The sequence below is a fragment of the Vitis vinifera genome, chromosome 17 (assembly GCF_030704535.1).
Source record: "Vitis vinifera cultivar Pinot Noir 40024 chromosome 17, ASM3070453v1".
NCBI classification, from domain to species: Eukaryota; Viridiplantae; Streptophyta; class Magnoliopsida; order Vitales; family Vitaceae; genus Vitis; species Vitis vinifera.
The window spans coordinates 12674660-12692475 of NC_081821.1; the positions used below are offsets into that span (position 1 = coordinate 12674660).

The 17816-nt window shown below is 36.3% G+C and overlaps 1 protein-coding gene across 1 annotated transcript; it reads left to right on the top strand.

The window, feature by feature from the left end:
- The first annotated feature begins 4076 nt into the window (after window positions 1-4076).
- Window positions 4077-8119, top strand: LOC109121447 (two-component response regulator ORR26). The gene is made up of 5 exons (XM_019226626.2): window positions 4077-4370; window positions 5645-5797; window positions 5893-6258; window positions 6377-6495; window positions 6943-8119. The coding sequence occupies exons 1-5, from the start codon at window positions 4346-4348 to the stop codon at window positions 7642-7644; spliced, it is 1365 nt and encodes a 454-aa protein (XP_019082171.2). The 5' UTR covers window positions 4077-4345; the 3' UTR covers window positions 7645-8119.
- Window positions 8120-17816: the final 9697 nt, after the last annotated feature.

Sequence of the window (17816 nt, forward strand, 5' to 3'; positions counted from 1 at the left end):
TACTAGCTTCCTTATAATCCAATTCTAAAGTTGACTCAACAACTCCTTACAAAGAGCCAATTACACTACAGTATCTTATGATATTAGAAGGAGGCAAAACTTGAGTCCATGACTTACTATCCACTACATACAAACTCTCCAAGAACTGATGTTTGAGATATATTTTATAATCCTCTTAAGATTGCCTCTTTAATCCTTAAGTTATAGATCATTTTATTATATGATTAACTATATACTCAAGCTCACAATGAGCATATATCAAATCCAATTAAGGAATTATTACAATCATAGTTTTCTTAATAACATGTCTTGAGAATCACCCAAAGGGACACATTGTCTTAAATCTATGAGATATTATGGTGCCTCTATTAAGAATACCTGTTGTCACTTGCGTTAATCAATAGTGACCTAATCTATATGGAGTATATGACTATCTTGGTGTCTCACCTATAGGTTATAGCCACTCATAACCATCGCACTAGCTCAATATTTTCTCAAGGTTAAAAGTTCATGCAACATAGTAACTTGGTGAATCATGACTATTCGATAGTTAATGTCTTGATTCACCATAAGTTCTATATAATTTTTAACCATACGGACTAGTGTGCTCACCATTGAAAAATCATTTTGATAACTTATAAAAGTCATCCCTCCAATTAGGAGCTAGTGCATTACAGTATCTAAAGGATTACACAAACCCATAAATCAACTTTAAACTACTAGTTATCATCTTGCGAGGAACCTATGATTTGGCTTCTAATGCACTTAAGTCATATACAATGCAAGTGATAGGAGTATGAATGCTCATATAATAAGTAATGCAAATAAGGATAGACAAAGGGAACCATAATCATAAATAAATAAATTTATTTATGAGACTATTTTGTTACATTATGTCATGCTTTCAACAGCTCTATCTTAATATTACTATCTTCTTAATTGCTCATCTCATTTCAAATTTAGTACCTTTTGTTCTAAATTTTCAAACTCACTTTCTGGAAACTTCCTCTTTATGTTTTTTAAGTTCATATTACCTCTAAATGAGTTTGGAAACTCAAAATTGAAGTATGACTTTCACTTTAAAGGTGTTCTAATTGGAAATAACCTTCATTGGCCTTAAAAACTTCAAAGTGATTGCACCAAGCTCGAAGTTTGCACTTTTTATGAATTGTAAACTTAAAATCTAGTTAAATCTAATCACCTTTAGGTTCTTAAGTCTCGTGCTTTCATCAATCTCAAACTTCCTTGAATGGAACTTAATTAACTACTAAAAATGAAAAACCTAAGGTATTTACCTCAATGCAACGTATCTTTAGGAGCTTTACCATCTTGGAAATGCATCAGAAGTTACCCTTACCATCTTTAAGGGTCTATGCATGTTGTATCCCTAAAAAATTTGCAAACTCTATGTAACAACTCAAAAGCTCTTTAGATTGTTAAGCTACATAACTCAACATCTAAACAATCTCGAAATGGATAAATATGACTAAAGAATAATTAAAACTAAAAAAAAGAAAAAAAAAACATTCTATAACTAAGTTATCTATTCCTAAAATAAAAAAAAGAAGCCACCTAGGCTAAGGCTTATGTCTTTGTTGGAAGTTAGAGTCAATTGTCCTTTAGTTTCAAATAACTTATTTGAAGTAGTCTTTATTATTTAAGTTTTATACTTATATATTAGTAGTCTTATCTAAGTTTAAAAATAAAGATAGCTATTTATTTGGTAATTATCTTGTTTTTTGAGTTTAAATTATGATTTCCTAGATATTGAGGATTTTGTTGAAGAGTCCCAAAATAAATTAGGGTGGTATGTTATTCTTTGAAGTAATGAAGATTTAATTATGGTACATACCAAGTTTTTTTCCTTCTCGGTGACATGGTATTAGAGCCAGTTCTTAGTTGAGAAAAAACAATGGTTAAAATAGCCATGGTTGGAGCAAGCAAAGGCAATGTCACGGAGGAATCTTTGGATACCTCTCAAACGCCCTCTACAATTACTCCCACCATAGTCACTCCAGAAAATACCCTATTACAGATTACAACAAAGAAACTGAATGTGAAGAATTTTCTCCAATGGTCAAGAGTGATTCTAATGGCGATCCGAGGATGGGGAAAACAAGGTTTCCTTGATGACTCAATCTTAGAACCAACAAAAACGTATCCTTCATACACAACCTAGTTTGCAAACAACAATATTGTCATATCATGGCTTGTGAAATCCATGAATGATGATATCCAAAACAACAACTCGTGTTATCCAATTGCGAAAAAAAGATGGGACTCATTGAATCTCTTTTATTCAAACTTAAAGAATTCTGCCTAGATTTTATAGTTAAGAAAGACTCAACCAAGACCTCGATGTTGTTCATAGTAGAATTCTAGCCACCAAACCTCTACCTGAAATTGAAGAATTGTTCACTAAGGTACGACGAGAAGAGGCATGGAAAATAGTGATGCTCAGTCCAACAAAGTTGTTGAGGGAAAGAATGGAACAAGTTTGAGTATATTTACCAATATTGGTCTATTCTTTCATTCTCAAATTGTTTAAAATATGCAAGTGATTTCAATAAAAATGGAGGTCTATGTGGAGAATTATACCTAGATTTGGGAAAATTTTTTTAATACACTTAGGTGGTGTTTGTTTTTTTACTTAATTCTAAATAGAACCTTAATGCTTAATAGTGTTAAATATTAAGTTGTTTGTTTTTGTAGTATTTTATTTCTATTAAGTATTAAAAAGTACAAAAAATCAATATGTTATTTTTTCTATTTAGAAAAAGCTATATATTTTGGCTTTTTCTATTTAGTAAAAAATTTATAATAAGTCATGAAAAAGTAGAAAAACAAACAACCTAAATTCTAAAACTAAATTGCTTTCAATAAAAAGCCAAAAAAATAAACACCACCTTGGATTGAGAAACAAATTCAAAATATGGTATATAGTTACTGGTAGGTTGAGTACGATGAGTTGAAGGATGAACCGATGAGGGACTTAGATAGCCTCTCATTGATTTATACTCCTATGTTTGCCTGGCATTTAGACATTGACTTACTAATTTGTAAATTGATAGGTGATGTTCCAACATAGCTGTAGTAATCATTGCTCTATTACTCCACTACAAACTCCAAATCTTGGACTTTAGCAACTTGACTTAACAAAGATCTCAATACAACATAGGTTAATTTAATAAAAGAAAATATAAAACAAAAAATAAAAACCTAACATAACTTGAAAGCAAACAATTAATTTTTATTTTTTTTACCAAAAACAACAAAACAACACCATCCTCGATAACCGCTAAACTTTATTAACAATAAATATTCATTGTAATAAATACTAAAGCCTAAATTATGTGATAACTTTGGTAAAGAAACATTGGAGATATGATTACCATGGCTTGTAGTATTTGCATTGTCATTTTTTAAGGACCAACAATCACCTGTTTAGTTGTTTTAGGTTAAAAAGACTAATTATTTGCTTAAAATAGTGAAAACTTAATTTAAATATAAAATAATGAAATATGATTGTAAGGATATGATCACAAGTTTGATTTTGAATCCATTGAGAGAGAAAGTATAACTTTTCCTATTTTGAAGGTTAAGGAATCAGTCTAAAGTTAAACTATATCTTAAGATTAGTTTTAATTTGAAAGTTTGATTTGACAATTTAGTTTAGATCACAAAAGTATTTTAAATCAAACTTAACTTTTAATTCTCGCTTTGATGGTCGAGCCTTAGATTGATCCATGAGATTTGTCTTAATCTTGTATACAATCAATCAAAATGAGTTATCCAATGATTAAAAGATAATTAGGTATCATTAGAACCAAACTAAGTATTGATTGTCCCTTGATCAAAAGGAACTACTTAGAGAATATATTGGAGTATAATGCAAATAGTAGCCAAAAAATGGAGGAGGATTTATCTTTCACAACCCATGTTTGGTTTCCAAGAAAATAAAATATTAGAAAATAATAGAAAAACCTAAAACTCTATAAAAAAAACAAAAAAATGAAAACAGGAGTCCTCAAATCTCTTCTTATGTGTACGTCTAACTAATAATCTAATATCTCTTCTACGAAAAGCCACTAATTAATCCCCTTACAATTCCTCTGCTAGAGTGGCGGTGGGACTAAACTAACATGCGCGGGAGAACTAGTTTAAGGAACCGGCGCCAAAGAAGGTCGGGTTGTAACGGTAACCTCATTTTAAATCTCTTTCCCGTTGGTCTATATAACACCAACACACCCCCATGGAAAGTGGGCCAAGAACTGATGCATTCCCGGCTGGTCTTCGTGTACTTGCTGTTGATGATGATCCAGCTTGGCTCAAGGTTGTGTAAAAAATGCTCAAGAAGTGTTCTTATGAAAGTGATTTTGCTTCTCTGTTTCTAGGTTTTTGAAAAAAATCATATATTGATTCAAGTTTTCATCATCTAGAATCTGCAATTGTTAGTTGCATGGTTGAGTAGAAAGATGATAGTTGGATCTTGCTTGTGTTTGGTTTGTTTTGTGTGTTTGGTTGCTGAGAAAATGTGGGAAAGGAGAAGAATTTAAATATGGATTCTAAATTTTCATGACCTAGAATGCGCCCTGGTTTAAAACTTTCTGGTCTAAAACTATTGGCGTTAGTGGAGTTGATTTTCTTTCTTCTCCATTTCTGATACGGTAAACAACGCAAAATGTGATATTTAGGGTTTTGGGTTCTCCTCAATTTTCACAGAAACCAAACAACAAATTAGAGAATTTATGTGGGTTTTACACTTTTTACTTATCTGGGATGTATTTGTTTCTTTCTGTTTATTTAAGGGTCTATGACACGGTTTCTTTCTGTTTAGTCATCGTTAGGTTATCAAAGGTTGATCTGCAGGTTGATCGATCAAATATATATCAACCACATATTAATTTTTCTTGTTATCATCTGCCTATTAGCCATCTTTGAGTAAATGATTAGTTTTGCGCAGGACTGATTCCATTTTGTTTTCTTCCAACTTCTCTTGTTGGTCAGTTACTGCAATTTCACATTAGCTTTTTGCAATTTGTTCTTTGTTATAATATTCACTAAGATACTCCTGATCATCTTTCGCAAGAAATTGAACTTCGCTGGGGTAATTTGTCGTATGTTTCCTAAACTTTATTTGGCCAGAGGTTTCTTTGGTTCAAAAATTCATACGAAGTTGTCCAAATTTCATGCAAAAGAAAATTGGTTTGTCAGATTATGGATAATACCATAAACCTAGAAGCCTTGTATAGTGATCTAATAGAAGTTGGAAGTTTAGACAAATTCCATATTTTGGAAACACCAAAATAACCAGGAAAGATCAAACCAATCTTTAGGCATCCAAAAATCCCTATGTGTGATCAGGTATGCAAGATGATTCAAGTTATTGATGAGATTAAGAGAATTGACTGTTTGTAATGGATCAAAATCTTCTCATAAGTCTGTTCAATATTTATGAAGCATAGTTGCTTGGGAATATTGATCTTAGAAAATATGATTGCATAACATGCAATTTTTCTCCATTTGGTTATTTAGGTTCCATTTGTTAATAACTTGCAGCCTGTGTTTCAGGTCCCCTTGAACAAGGACCGTTTATTTTTTGCTAATAATTTTGTTTTATCATCATTTATTCATGTATGTGCAGTGACCACTTGCTGTGTAGCAAGAGATGCTTTGAGCATGCTCCAAGAAAGAAAAAATAGTTTTGACATCATAATTAGTGATGTTAACATGCCAGATATGGACGGCTTCCAACTCCTGGAACATCTTGAAGTTGAGATGGATCTCCCTGTCATTTGTGAGTCCATTGTGTATTTTTTCCCTTCTTCACTCCCACATACCTTGTTTTTTCTTTTTGGTTTCTAATAACAAGTGCTGTGTGAAACCGCGCAGTGATATCTGTTGATGGGGAAATGAATAGAGTTATGAAAGGCGTCCAAAGTGGAGCTTGCGATTATCTTCTCAAGCCTGTTCGAATGGAAGAGCTTAAGAATATATGGCAGCATGTCTTGAGAAAGAAAATACATGAGGGAAAAAACTCACAGGTGATGATAAGTAGATCATCAAATGAGTTGGATGATGGGCAGCAACTAAATGGAGGTGAGGTGAGTGCAACTAGAAAACGAAAAGATATGGAAAACAGAAGGCATGATGACCAAAAGTCAGTTGAGCCATCAACATCAAAGAAAGCCAGAGTGGTTTGGTCCATAGATCTACATCAGAAGTTTGTGGACGTTGTAACCCAGATTGGCTATGATAGTGAGTTTTAATTTCCTTTTCACTAGTTTGTATTAAGATAGATCATCAACCTTTCAAATTTTTATCAAACTGGAAAATTTTCTTTTGTTATGGTTTACAATTTGTTAACTTGTGTTAGGGTTTTGCATTGACGGAGTCTTGATGGTTATTCATCTGACAGAAGCCAGGCCCAAGAAAATTCTGGACTTGATGAATGTTCCCTGGTTGACAAGAGAAAATGTTGCTAGTCATCTGCAGGTAATTCTCTCATTTTGTTCCCTGGTTACATAATGAAAAAAACAATTCTGCAAGGAAACACTACTACAAAGTCAAATGAAGGTTGGCCTCCTTAACTTTGGAAGCAAAAGAGGTCACTGTTTAAGCTCAATAAGCACAAATGACTCTATTGAGCTATCAATAATGGTTTGTAAGCAAAGCATCGTTCAATTAGTTCCAGACATATAAGTGTTCAGGACCATGTATATAAGGGATTGAGTAATTCCTTGCTATCCTGAACACAACATTGGCAGAAATGGCAATTACTTCAATACAAAAGTAAACAGGATTTAAATTCTGCTGAAACCTAAAGAATTGGTTCCCTAACAGCAGTGAAACATATGTAGAGAAGGAAAATTCTTTATTGACTCTGTTTGATATGGTTGCCTGTCAGGGGATTTTCTCTGAGAAATTTTATCCTTTGTGCAGAAGTACAGGTTCTACCTGAGTAAGTTGCGGAAGGAGAACAAAGTAAAAAGTTCTCAAGGGATGATGCAGCAGGATTTCACCCGTCCTGCTGGAAGTTTTGGCTTTCAAACCTCAAATCTGATGCACCAAAAACATGCAGCTAATGGCAATCCCAAATACACAGGCAACAATATGCCTCTCATAGACAAGGGCACAAGATTCTGCCATGAAGCTGATAAGAAGGCTACAGCTTCCATTTTGCCTGTGGATCTCAAAGAAACTTCAGCAAGTAATTTCCTTGACTGTCAGAGAGCAAATGTTAGTTCTCAAACCATTCTTTCCCATCCTTTCAACCACCAATCAAGTCAGTCAAATACGACCACCCAGACGTGGAATGAAGTCCTAATGGAGCAACAATTCAAACAGCCTCCAAATCAAGATCCTGAGCTGTATGTTCTGCTAGATGATGACTTTAGCCATGCACTGCTGTCTGCTCCACAACATCTTCTCCAAGTTGATCTCCAATGTTCTGCTAATGCTGTTGGTCCGGGAACTTCAGTTCCAGAAAGAGATAAGCCCGGCTCTGTCATGATCATACCTCTGTGCTCGCAATCCAGAAGTGATCATGGCCAGATTGTAGATCCAGAGACCTCAGATGCCATCCCCAGCTTCAAAGTTGGCATGAAAAATCAGGTGGTCAATCTGAATTGCTTGAACGACTGAGAACCCACCCAACAACAGGTATTTGCAGTAGGTGATTCCTCCTTGGGGTCTCAAGTTGGATGTACTATTACAGAGAGTATTGGGCTCCAGGACATAGACCTATTCAGAACTTTTTGCTGAACTGGAGGAGACATGCTATTATAATCACTTGGGGTTTAAATGGAATAAAGATTGGGATTCAATTCAAAATCCTGTTGTAGACCAAGGTTTATTCACGACACAATCCAAGGCCTCAGGGGTTTGCTAGGAACTGGAAAACCAGAGAGCATTTTCTTTGGTGGATGTGATGAGATTGAATTTGATCATAAATGTAGGAATGTGTGCCATTTTGATGTATATATGCTAAGCGTACTGCTTTAACTAATCTACCTTTTTAACTTTCACGATCGGCAGCACTAGTTATTGTTGAAATATTCTCACTTGTATTTCTAAAATCATCCTTTGGCATATTGCTTTATGCCTCCTTTTTAACTAATCTACCATTTTGGTGTGCTGATTTTCTGGGTGTTTGGCGTATTGCTGTATCAATCATGGAATAGTCCTTTAACATAGTTTTTCTCCAAACTATGCTACTTTAAATCCAATTTGCTTTAAATAAAGACAGAGAATGTGATGTATCGTAAGCATCTGTAAAAGCAAATTCAGCCCTATTCTATTTAGCAAACAAAACCACCCCAATGTACAACAATGCCTCAAAAACTTGGATCAATTCTTGCCACTAATATTTAAAAACATCTCATTGCAGCACCAAGGTGGGTGTGTGTTTGGTGTGTGTAGGAGTATAAAGAAAATATCCTCCACTGATTTCCCCTTTTCTTTTATTCTATTCACCTTCGACAATAATTGGCCTTTAATAAAAATATATATTATGATAAAATTATTGAAAATTACAAAAAGTGCAATTATTACATTATATTTTAACTTCATTTAAATTTTTTAACTAAAATGAATAAGGGAAATCAATTAAAAACGATATTTAAGTAACCAACATGAACAAAAATATTTTATCATAATGTTTTGAGAATTAAATGAAATACTTAAAATTTTTTAATTTTTTAAATTTTATTGTTCAATCAATTTAAAAATGAAATATAACTAATAGTTTAGCTTATGGAATGTTAATAAAATTCCTCAATATATTTTATTTTATTTTTTAAAAAAAACTCCCCTCTAGGGTGGCGGTGGGACTAAATTAACACGCGCCCGCCGGAGGGCTACTTTAAGGAACCCGCGCCAAAGATGGTCGGTTTGTAACGGTAACCTCATTTAAAAACTCTTCCCGCTTGACTATATAACACACCGTCAAGAGGAAAGCTACCAAAAGCCTTAGCTTCAATCATTTATATTCTCAGATCTCTGATCGTCCCAATTATGGAAAGTGGGTTTGCCGAAGAACTGATGCATTCCATTCCCTGGTCTTCATGTACTTGCTGTTGATAATGAGTATTTTTTTTTTCCCTTCTTCACTTCCACTTTCCTTTTTCTTTGGTTTCTAAGAAGTGCTTTGTGAAATTGCACGGTTGTCTGTTGATGGGGAAACGAGTGATAAAAGGTGTTCAACATGTAGCTTGTGATTATCTTCTCAAGTCTGAATGGAAGAGTTTAACATGTTAGCACTGAGCAAATTTTAGCAATAAAGATAAAATAAACCTTTTTTAGAGGATGATATAGCATTTAAAAAGAAGACTAGCACTTTTTTAACTATACTTACAGGACTGAATTGTAATTTAATTGGCCTCAATATCTCATATCAATATTACATTTAAGTATCATTAGTGTTAAATATCTCACTTATGGATTGAAGAGTTGGGTGTAGGTGAACTATTATATATAAGTTTATCATCAACATTTTGTGTCATGATCAGGACATATAAACATGACTTCTAGAATTTTTGTTTTTTTTCATTCTTAACCAATTTCATTCTTTTAGGCTGTAACTGCCTAACTGGCAGTGGAAAGACCTTGTGACTTTATCATTACTCTTGTGTGGGTAATGCATGAGAAATGAAGTGACCTACCTTACCCATCTTCAGCATATAAAATGGGGTTCGGACCTAACGCCTATTATACTTGGAACCCAATAATTAGGCTATGAATCTGGATTATTGATCCATTCCTAGTATTTCTATAAATAATTCCAAACATAACATTTTAAAAATAACTTTATGGGAGTAGAAAATTATCCATTATAATTAATATAAATAATTAAATAAAATAAAATTTTACAAAAATTAAACAGTACAAAATTTAAAATAAATTTAAAAATGAAAACCAATGATAAGCTATCATTAAGAAACTTATTTAATAAAACGTCAACTACCAAATTTTAAAAAAATTAGAAAATATCATTACAAAAGGAAAAAGCTTTCACGACAAATAAGTTAGGATACTGGTTGATGAAAAGAAAAAAAAACATGAATTTAAATGGATTTGATAAAATATTTTACTTATTTTAAAATTTTGTTGAAATCTTAATATAGAAAGTGTTTTTTTCAACATTTAATTGTAAATATTTTTACTTTTTGAAAACTCAAAATTTGAGGTTGGGGCATTTCTATTTTGATTTTATTTCTTAAAAAAAATCTTAATATATAATGATGAAAAATTAGATTTCTGGGTTATCTTTTGAAATGCCCAAGAATCTTGATTAGTTGTTTCACTAACCAATTTTCGCGTTTAAGTCATAAATGAAACCACGAAAATGAGAACCATTCTTTTCTCTTAGCACAAGAGCCTTGACTTTTGTTTTCATAGAGAAAAATATGAATATCTTCAAGAGAAAGAACTTCATGTTTTTTTTAGAAGAATTATATTCTTTCTTTTGATTTTCAAGAAAAAGAAGAAAACATATTTCTTCTCTTTTTAGTTTTTTTAGAGAGAGAAGAGAAAACCTATTCTTTCTCTGGTTTCACAGAGAGAATAATTTTTATTTTTTATTTTTAATAGTTGCAGTTTTTGGGTGGTTTTAAAACTCCCAAAAACCACTCCCCTTATTTCTCCCATTTATTGGGTTTGGTCGAGTCAGCCCACTCGGGCACCCAAACCCAACTCCAACGTCTCCCACTTGCACAAGATGGGCTAAATTAGCCTGATAACTCATTTAAGTCTATCATATTCCACTTTTGAAGCTCATTCATACAGGCAAATGGGTCGTGTGACCATGCGAGCACACCTGCAATTTAAGAGCTATAAACTTATGCATTTGTTAGGGATGCATATTAGCTCAACTAAAAAAAAAAACAAAAATTATGAGTGAACAATAATAATCATGTCTCGTTGTACCCTAGACTTATTTAACTACATTTTTAATATATACACTTAATCCCTCAAAGTTGTATACTATCCAACATTATAAATGTATTCACAATTATATCATCTACATAAGTAATATAATCGGTACACTACATTTTGTAACTCAAAAAAGTATTTCTTATGAGCTCATTGTAGACCCTCCATTTTGTCCCCTTGGCACATGCCCTGATTATGTACTCTTTCAATACTCTATAGCAATTCTTGGTGGCCCATTGCTACTCATATAGCTTACCTCTTTGAGTCATTCTAAATACTAGGTACACTTTTATAACAATTTGCTTAGACATATTTAGGTCCATTAGGCACACTTGTCTAGGTGAACCTAGTCTACTTAGGTTTACCCTAGCACCCCTAAGTCATTTGTATGGTTGACGTAGCTTACGTGGCTTGCATAGCTTACGTGGCTTGTATGGTTTACGTGGTTTGCATGGCTTACGTGGTTTGCATGGCTTACGTGGCTTGCATGACTTACGTAGTTTACATAACTTATGTAACTTGCATGTTTTCTTTATGAATATATGAGATGTACTTATTTCTATTTATTTATTTATTCATTCATTTTTCTTATATATATATAGTCATTGTATACTTTTGTTATTTTTATTTTTATTGTTATCATCATTAGAATTGTCTTTGTTACTACTGCTCCTATTATTATTATTATTATTATTATTATTATTATCACCATCATCATTATTATTTTATTGTTATTTTTATTATTATTACTATTAAATTTTATTTTTATCTTTTTTATCTTTTCCATTTCTTTTTTTCCAAAATATCTTTATTTTCTTTTTATTTATTTTATTTCCTATTTATTTAGGTAAAAAAAATGATTCTAAAAAATATTGGTGTGAAAGTGGAACGAAGACCATGGGGAAGAAGGCATGTGCTGGATTTTTGGAAAAATTAAAAAGTTTTGGTCAGGAAGTGAAAAAGGGGGTTCTGATATTTGGAGAAAGAAAGAGAGAGAGAGAAAAGGAAGATGGAGAAATCCTAATAGAAAAGGTTTTGAAGAAGCAAAAAGAAAAAGAACAAAGAGGGGAGGAAGAAGAATTGAAAGCCAAGCATATTCTTACTTGAGAGGAGGATCTTCAGGTAAGTTTGTTGTGACTTCCTTGCTTGTTTCCATTTATTGCTCTGTTTTTCATTCTCTCCTGTGGCTTCTAAACATGGTTGGATTGTTTGGTTGTGAACTTGTGTTATTACTACCCAGAAGATCTTGTCGGACCCCGAGGCCCAACTCACGCTATATGGACTGATGTCCATGTTTAGAAGCCAAGCCCATTTTTCCTACTTCAGCATCATTTCCTTTTATTGTATTTGCTGGTTTAATATTTGCTGGTTTACTTTTGTTTTAGGGCAGTTATTAGCACGACTGCAAGTCATGGGTAGTGGGTGAATGAATCTCCTACAGACTCGGACACCATTAGCTTCATTTCAGTTGTTTCTTTGATGTATAACTTTGGAAAGAAGAGAATGGAAAAGGGAGATAAGAAGTTAATGAATTTGTGGTTCATTCTCACCCAAAGAGAATACTTTCTTTGTGTTTGTTGTGCTTGTACTGATTGGGACCTATCATTGGTATCAGAGCAGGTTCATGACAATAAACAAGGAACGGATCAAGCTTCTAGAGGAGAAGCTTGGAGGAGTTCAAGAAGGAATGCAGCGAATGGAGGTGGGAATCACCGACAAGATCCAACGACTAGAAGAGACTATTGCAAAACTATCTGAAGCATTCCTCTCAAGCAGAGGATCACCTAGCCATAATAATTATCAGCAAGAAGGATCCCGCCGAACCAACTGAGATACCGGCAAAAACATCCGGCCATTTTCTTCCAAGATTGCAAAGTTGGAATTTCCAAGTTTTTCTGGAGATGACTCGACGGAATGGCTCAATTGTGTGGACCAGTTCTTCGAGTTTCAAGAGATAGCCGCTGATCAAAAGTTGCGTCTAGCTTCGTTCCACCTCGAAGGCGAGGCGAATCAATGGTGGCAGTGGTTTCGAAAAGCATTCGCTGAAGGACAGGGGAGTATCTTGTGGGAAGCCTTCGAAGATGAAGTAAGGGCTCGTTTTGGACCCCCTGATTCTGAAGACTTCGACGAAGCGCTATCCCGAGTGAGACAGACGGGAACATTGCGAGACTATCAACGGGAATTTGAACGGCTTGGGAATCGAGTTCATGGATGGACCCAAAAGGCTCTTGTGGGTACGTTCATGGGAGGCTTGAAACCAGAGGTAGCTGATGGAATAAGAATGTTCAAGCCTCAATCTGTGAAAGAGGCAATTAGCTTGGCGAAAATGAGGGACGATCAGCTTGCGAGACAGAGGCGATTCGCACGGCCAAGTGCCTTACGAGCTTCTGTTCCTGTAAGTAACCCCAATCCTCCCAAGGGTTCCACACAAATGGCAATCAAAAGGCTATCATGGGATGAGATGCAGAAACGTAGAGCTCAAGGATTATGTTTCAACTGCAATGAAAGGTTCACCCTTGGACACAAGTGTCAAGCACCACAGTTGATGCTCCTAGAGGGCTGTATATAGGAAGATGAAACACCAGAGGAAATGGGAGGGGTAAACACGACAAGGGAAATATCCGAGATTGAGGAAGATGACAATGGAAAGGAGCCCGAGATCACTCTACATGCACTAACTGGATGGATTGTACCGAGAACAATGCGAATTAAGGCAATTATTGGAGCGCATGAGGTGGTTGCCTTAATCGATAGTGGATCCACTCATAATTTCATTAGTGACCGAGTAGCCAAAACGCTTCGTTTGCCCGTGAAGCCCACAACACCGTTTACTGTCCGAGTTGCCAATGGGGAAAGATTATCTTGTAAAGGGAAATATGAGAAGCTCACGGTTAATTTACAAGGTAATGAGTTCCACCTCGACTTCTTTTATGTGCCCTTAAATGGTTTGGATATGGTGCTAGGCATTCAGTGGTTAGAGACGTTGGGTTCAGTAGTTTGTGATTGGAAAAAGCGAACCATGGACTTCATCTGGGAGCAACAGCCTAAGAAACTCCAGGGAATTGAAATTCCACCGATCCAAGACACCACATTGTAGGGCTTCACTAAGGACTTTCGACAACGACAAGCTGTGTTTGCTTTATATGTTCAGCTCGAAGGACAGCAGAACAATGAGGAACTCTCATTAGATATGCAGGCATTGCTACAAGAATATTCAAATGTCTATGCTGCGCCTACCAGCTTACCACCAACACGCGAAATTGATCACAAAATACCACTCAAAGACGGAACCGAAGCTATTAATGTGAGGCCATATAGGTACGCATATTTCCAAAAAACTGAGATTGAAAATCAGGTTCAAGACATGCTCAATGCAGGGTTGATTCAACCAAGCACTAGCCATTTTTCTTCTCCAGTACTGCTAGTGAAGAAAAAAGATGGCACATGGCGATTCTGCACAGACTACCGAGCATTAAACGCTGCCACCGTAAAGGATCGTTTCCCAATTCTAACAGTAGATGATATGCTTGATAAGTTACACAGAGCTGCATTTTTTACTAAGCTGGATCTCAAGGCAGGATACCACCAAATACGAGTTAGTACCCCTGATATTCCTAAAACTGCTTTCCGCACTCACAATGGCCACTATGAGTACTTGGTTATGCCATTTGGGCTATGCAACGCACCATCTACATTCTTAGCAATAATGAACTCGATTTTTCGACCGTATTTGCGGAAGTTCATCTTGGTGTTTTTTTATGACATTTTAATTTACAGTCCGACATGGGAGCAGCATTTGGAGCATGTCCAACTTACATTAGCCGTCCTTCGGCAACACCAATTCTACATCAAGATGAGCAAATGTGCATTCGGCAAACAAGAGCTAGAGTATTTGGGCCACATAATTACACATCGTGGAGTCAAAGTTGATGAAAAGAAAATTGAAGCAATGGTTGCTTGGCCAAGACCCTCCAACATTACCGAGCTCCGTGGATTCTTAGGCCTCACCGGCTACTACCACAAGTTTGTTCAAGGGTATGGATTAATAGCTCGACAATTAACTAACCTCCTCAAAAAAGGGAAGTTTCAATGGAATGATGAAGCGGAAGCGGCTTTCTTAGCTTTGAAACAAGCCATGACATCCACCCCCACACTAGCCATGCCAAACTTTACCGAACCTTTCACCATTGAAACGGATGCATTGGGAAACGGAATCGGCGTTGTTCTAACTCAACAAAATAGACCAATTGCCTATATGAGTTGAGCCTTGGGAATCACTAAGCAAACTTGGTCAATCTATGCAAAGGAAATGCTAGCCATCGTGGAAGCAATACGATTGTGGAGACCATATTTACTTGGCCGCAAATTCTACATCAAAACCGATCAACGAAGCCTCAAATTTTTCTTAGATCGACGTGTTGCAACTCCGGAGCAGCAAAAATGGGTGGCCAAATTACTGGGGTACGATTATGAAATCATCTTTCGACCGGGTCGTGAAAACTCTGTTGCAGATGCTTTATCTAGGCGGCAAGAAAGCCCATTATTGGTTGCTCTTCATTTTTCGGAGGTGGATATTTGGAAGCAGATCCGCGAGGCCTCTAAATCAGATTCCTATGTGCAGCTTTTGGGAAAAAAGGCAGGTGATCCTCCTCATGGCAACTTGACTTGGCGTGATGGTTTGCTGCTTTACAAAGGGAAGGTTATGGTGCCTGCTGATCACTCCTTAAGGGCTAAATTGTTGTATGAAGTTCACGATTCTAAAGTTGGAGGGCACTCGGGGATCCTTCGAACTTATAGAAGATTGCAGCAACAATTTTATTGGCCAAAGATGCATAAAGTTGTTCAAGAGTATGTCCAGAAATGTGAGGTATGTCAAAGCATTAAACCAAAGACCAAGGCACCGGCGGGATTATTACAGCCCTTACCAATTCCTGCACAGGTTTGGGAGGACATCACTCTCGACTTCATTGAAGGGTTGCCCACTTCTCATGGAAAAGACACAATTCTGGTGGTCGTCGATAGGCTCACTAAGTTTGCCCACTTTATTCCCTTAACTCACCCATTTACGGCCAAAGTTGTTGTAGAAAACTTTATTGAGGGAGTTGTCAAACTCCATGGAATGCCACGCTCCATCATCAGTGATCGCGACCCAATCTTCATCAGCAAATTCTGGCAAGAATTCTTCAAACTCTCCGGCTCCAAACTCATGCTCAGTTCAGCTTACCATCCACAAACAGACGGCCAAACTGAAGTTGTTAACCGCTATGTTGAACAATATTTGCGCTGCTTCGTTCACCAATGGCCGCGAAAATGGAGTACTTATCTCGCTTGGGCAGAGTATTGGTACAATACCACCTACCACGCCTCAACAAAAATGACACCGTACCAAGCTTTTTATGGCCGCCTTCCACCACTTATCCCAGCCTATCCGGAGGGCCTTTCCCCAGTTCATGAAGTGGATCAAACGCTCCTGCATCATGACGAGCTGCTCCACCAACTCAAGACAAATTTAGAGATTTCCATGAACCGAATGAAGCAACAAGCCGACTCCAAGCGAAGAGATATCCAATTCGCAGTTGGTGATCAAGTCCTATTAAAGCTCCGTCCATATCGTCAGCAAACAGTCTTCAAACGAGCTCATAAAAAATTATCCAGCCGCTACTATGGACCCTATCATATTTTGGAGAAAATCGGAGCAGTAGCATACCGCCTGCAATTGCCACCTACAGCTCGAATTCACCCCGTGTTCCATGTCTCTTTGCTTAAACCATACAATGGCACTCCAACTGTCACTCCACTTGACTTACCTCCACTTGCAGATAATGGCGTCATAACCCTTGAACCTCAACAGATACTTGATACACGATGGATTAAGCAGGGCGACACCTTCATGGAAGAAAGCTTGGTGCATTGGAAGCATCTACCCCACGAAAAAGCCACCTGGGAGTCCACAGATACTATTTGCCACCAGTTTCCTCATCTGATGCTTGAGGACAAGCATCCTCTTCATGGGGTGGGCAATGATAAGCCCAGAAGATCCTGTCGGACCCCGAGGCCCAACTCACGCTATATGGACTGATGTCCATGTTTAGAAGCCAAGCCCATTTTTCCTACTTCAGCATCATTTCCTTTTATTGTATTTGCTGGTTTAATATTTGCTGGTTTACTTTTGTTTTAGGGCGGTTATTAGCACGACTACAAGTCATGGGTAGTGGGTGAATGAGTCTCCTACAGACTCGGACACCATTAGATTCATTTTAGTTGTTTCTTTGATGTATAACTTTGGAAAGAAGAGAATGGAAAAGGGAGATCAGAAGTTAATGAATTTGTGGTTCATTCTCACCCAAAGAGAATACTTTCTTTGTGTTTGTTGTGCTTGTACTGATTGGGACCTATCAATGTGGTTTCAATTGTGCCACTGATCATAGATCCCATTGATTTCTACATGAAATGGGTTTCCATTTAATAGGTCTTTTGTTTGTTCTTCTGGACCATACTCTGTTTTGGGACATTTTGTTCATCTATATCTGGTTCTCCCTGTCCTCTCTCTGTTCCCCCATTTCTGAGGATGGTGTTAGGTTGTGCTTACTACAACTTTGGTTTGTGTTGATGCATTTCCTGCCATGTATGCAACTGTGCTCACGTTTTCATCTGCAGAACATTATAGGTCTATGTCATTATTTTACGTATCCTTTTATTAGATGAACTTCCCACGGATGGCCATTCTTCAGCTTAAAAGGGTTCATGGGATTGTTGAAAATAATTCAGAAGAGGGTCAGATCATAAATGGGCCAATTGATGCTACTTTGTATCCAGATGTTTCACAAGAAGAAGACTCATCAAGGTAGCTCTAAAAGTCCTAATCGAGAAAATTGGGTCTTCCT

Excerpts from the sequence above, each read along its gene's own strand:
- LOC109121447 (XM_019226626.2), top strand. The coding sequence starts at position 4,346 with ATGCTCAAGAAGTGTTCTTATGAAA. Across the intron at positions 4,371-5,644 it reads CAAGAAGTGTTCTTATGAAA|TGACCACTTGCTGTGTAGCA; the intron begins GTGATTTTGCTT and ends ATGTATGTGCAG. Across the intron at positions 5,798-5,892 it reads GATGGATCTCCCTGTCATTT|TGATATCTGTTGATGGGGAA; the intron begins GTGAGTCCATTG and ends GAAACCGCGCAG.